We start from the raw sequence: 1,091 nt of genomic DNA on the forward strand, positions 1-1,091 counted from the left end.
TTTTTGGAATTTTTCATAACCAAAAATAATATTCTGCAAAAATATTTGTATTTCCCTTTGAGTAAAACCCGGAATATAACGCAAGATTTAAACATCTAAATTCCCTGAAAAAAATTGCATACTCAAAATACAGTCCCATTTTAAAACTACCCAAGGCCCTTAAAATTCTGAAAGACGGGCCCAACACTTAAGATGTTAAAACGGGCCCACACAAAACAAACACAAACATATGTGGTTTTCATTCCCCCCCAAAAAAAATCTGTATCAATTGGCACTTCTTCTTACCTGCACAACAGTTTCATAGGTCATGGGCTGGTTGGAATGAAGTAATCTTTGCACCGTTTCTTTCAATACTTCCCTTGTTTGGTTGGTTTCTCGGGCCCCATTTCCCAAAGCCCCCTTCGACCATCGAAATTTGGTGTTTCCTGGTCCTTTCCTCCACAGAATGACAATGTGGTGTTTCGTTTCAACTGGTAAACCCGGGAGCCTGATCAAAAATAAAAAAATTTTAAAAAGATAAATTTAGTGGATACAAGTTTTTGGGTTAGTCGATAAAAGCAACATCGGGCCCTAAACCACCCTTCCCATCCTTAAGAATTCAAATTTAATTTTTTACTCAACAAATCCTAACGGGGTCTTTTAAAGGAAATGATAAATTTTGCCCTCCCCAGTATGTAACCCCCAATTTGAATATTCCCCCAGCCACAAAAGGGAATTTTCATTTATTCACATAGATTTTTTGGATTCCTAGAAAAATCATAAAACCCAAAAGCAATTAGGCAAAGGCTTTCCAACATAATACCACAAGTAAAAAAGAACCGACTCTTTAAATTTTCTAACAAGGTAAATATCCCACAAAAAAGGTGATGACAACTGTTTTAAAAGAAAGCATGTCTGAATAACACCGGGTTTTAAAAAATAACACCATCCCCAAAACCTTCAAGTATAAAATGATAAACCCCTCTTTTTTTCATCGCCCCAAAAACAAGGACAAATTTCCCTTGTAATAAAATATAAACAAAAAATACACTGGGGGGTTATATAATGAGCTGAAGGGTTGTCTGTTTCTTCTTGTTTTGAAAGGGTTATTT

General features: G+C 35.7%; 1 protein-coding gene and 1 pseudogene across 1 annotated transcript in view; both read right to left on the reverse strand.

The window, feature by feature from the left end:
* Positions 1 to 363, reverse strand: part of LOC119592999 — a 20,197-nt gene extending 19,834 nt beyond the window's left edge. Inside the window, exon 1 of the mRNA XM_037941888.1 lies at positions 286 to 363. Coding sequence (XP_037797816.1) covers positions 286 to 309 — 24 coding nt within the window. The 5' untranslated portion in view covers positions 310 to 363. The remainder of the gene's footprint in view (positions 1 to 285) is intronic.
* The window catches only part of LOC119592831, a 38,746-nt pseudogene that overhangs the window by 23,518 nt on the left and 14,137 nt on the right, over positions 1 to 1,091 (reverse strand).

The sequence above is a fragment of the Penaeus monodon genome, chromosome 31, assembly GCF_015228065.2.
Source record: "Penaeus monodon isolate SGIC_2016 chromosome 31, NSTDA_Pmon_1, whole genome shotgun sequence".
NCBI classification, from domain to species: domain Eukaryota; kingdom Metazoa; phylum Arthropoda; class Malacostraca; order Decapoda; family Penaeidae; genus Penaeus; species Penaeus monodon.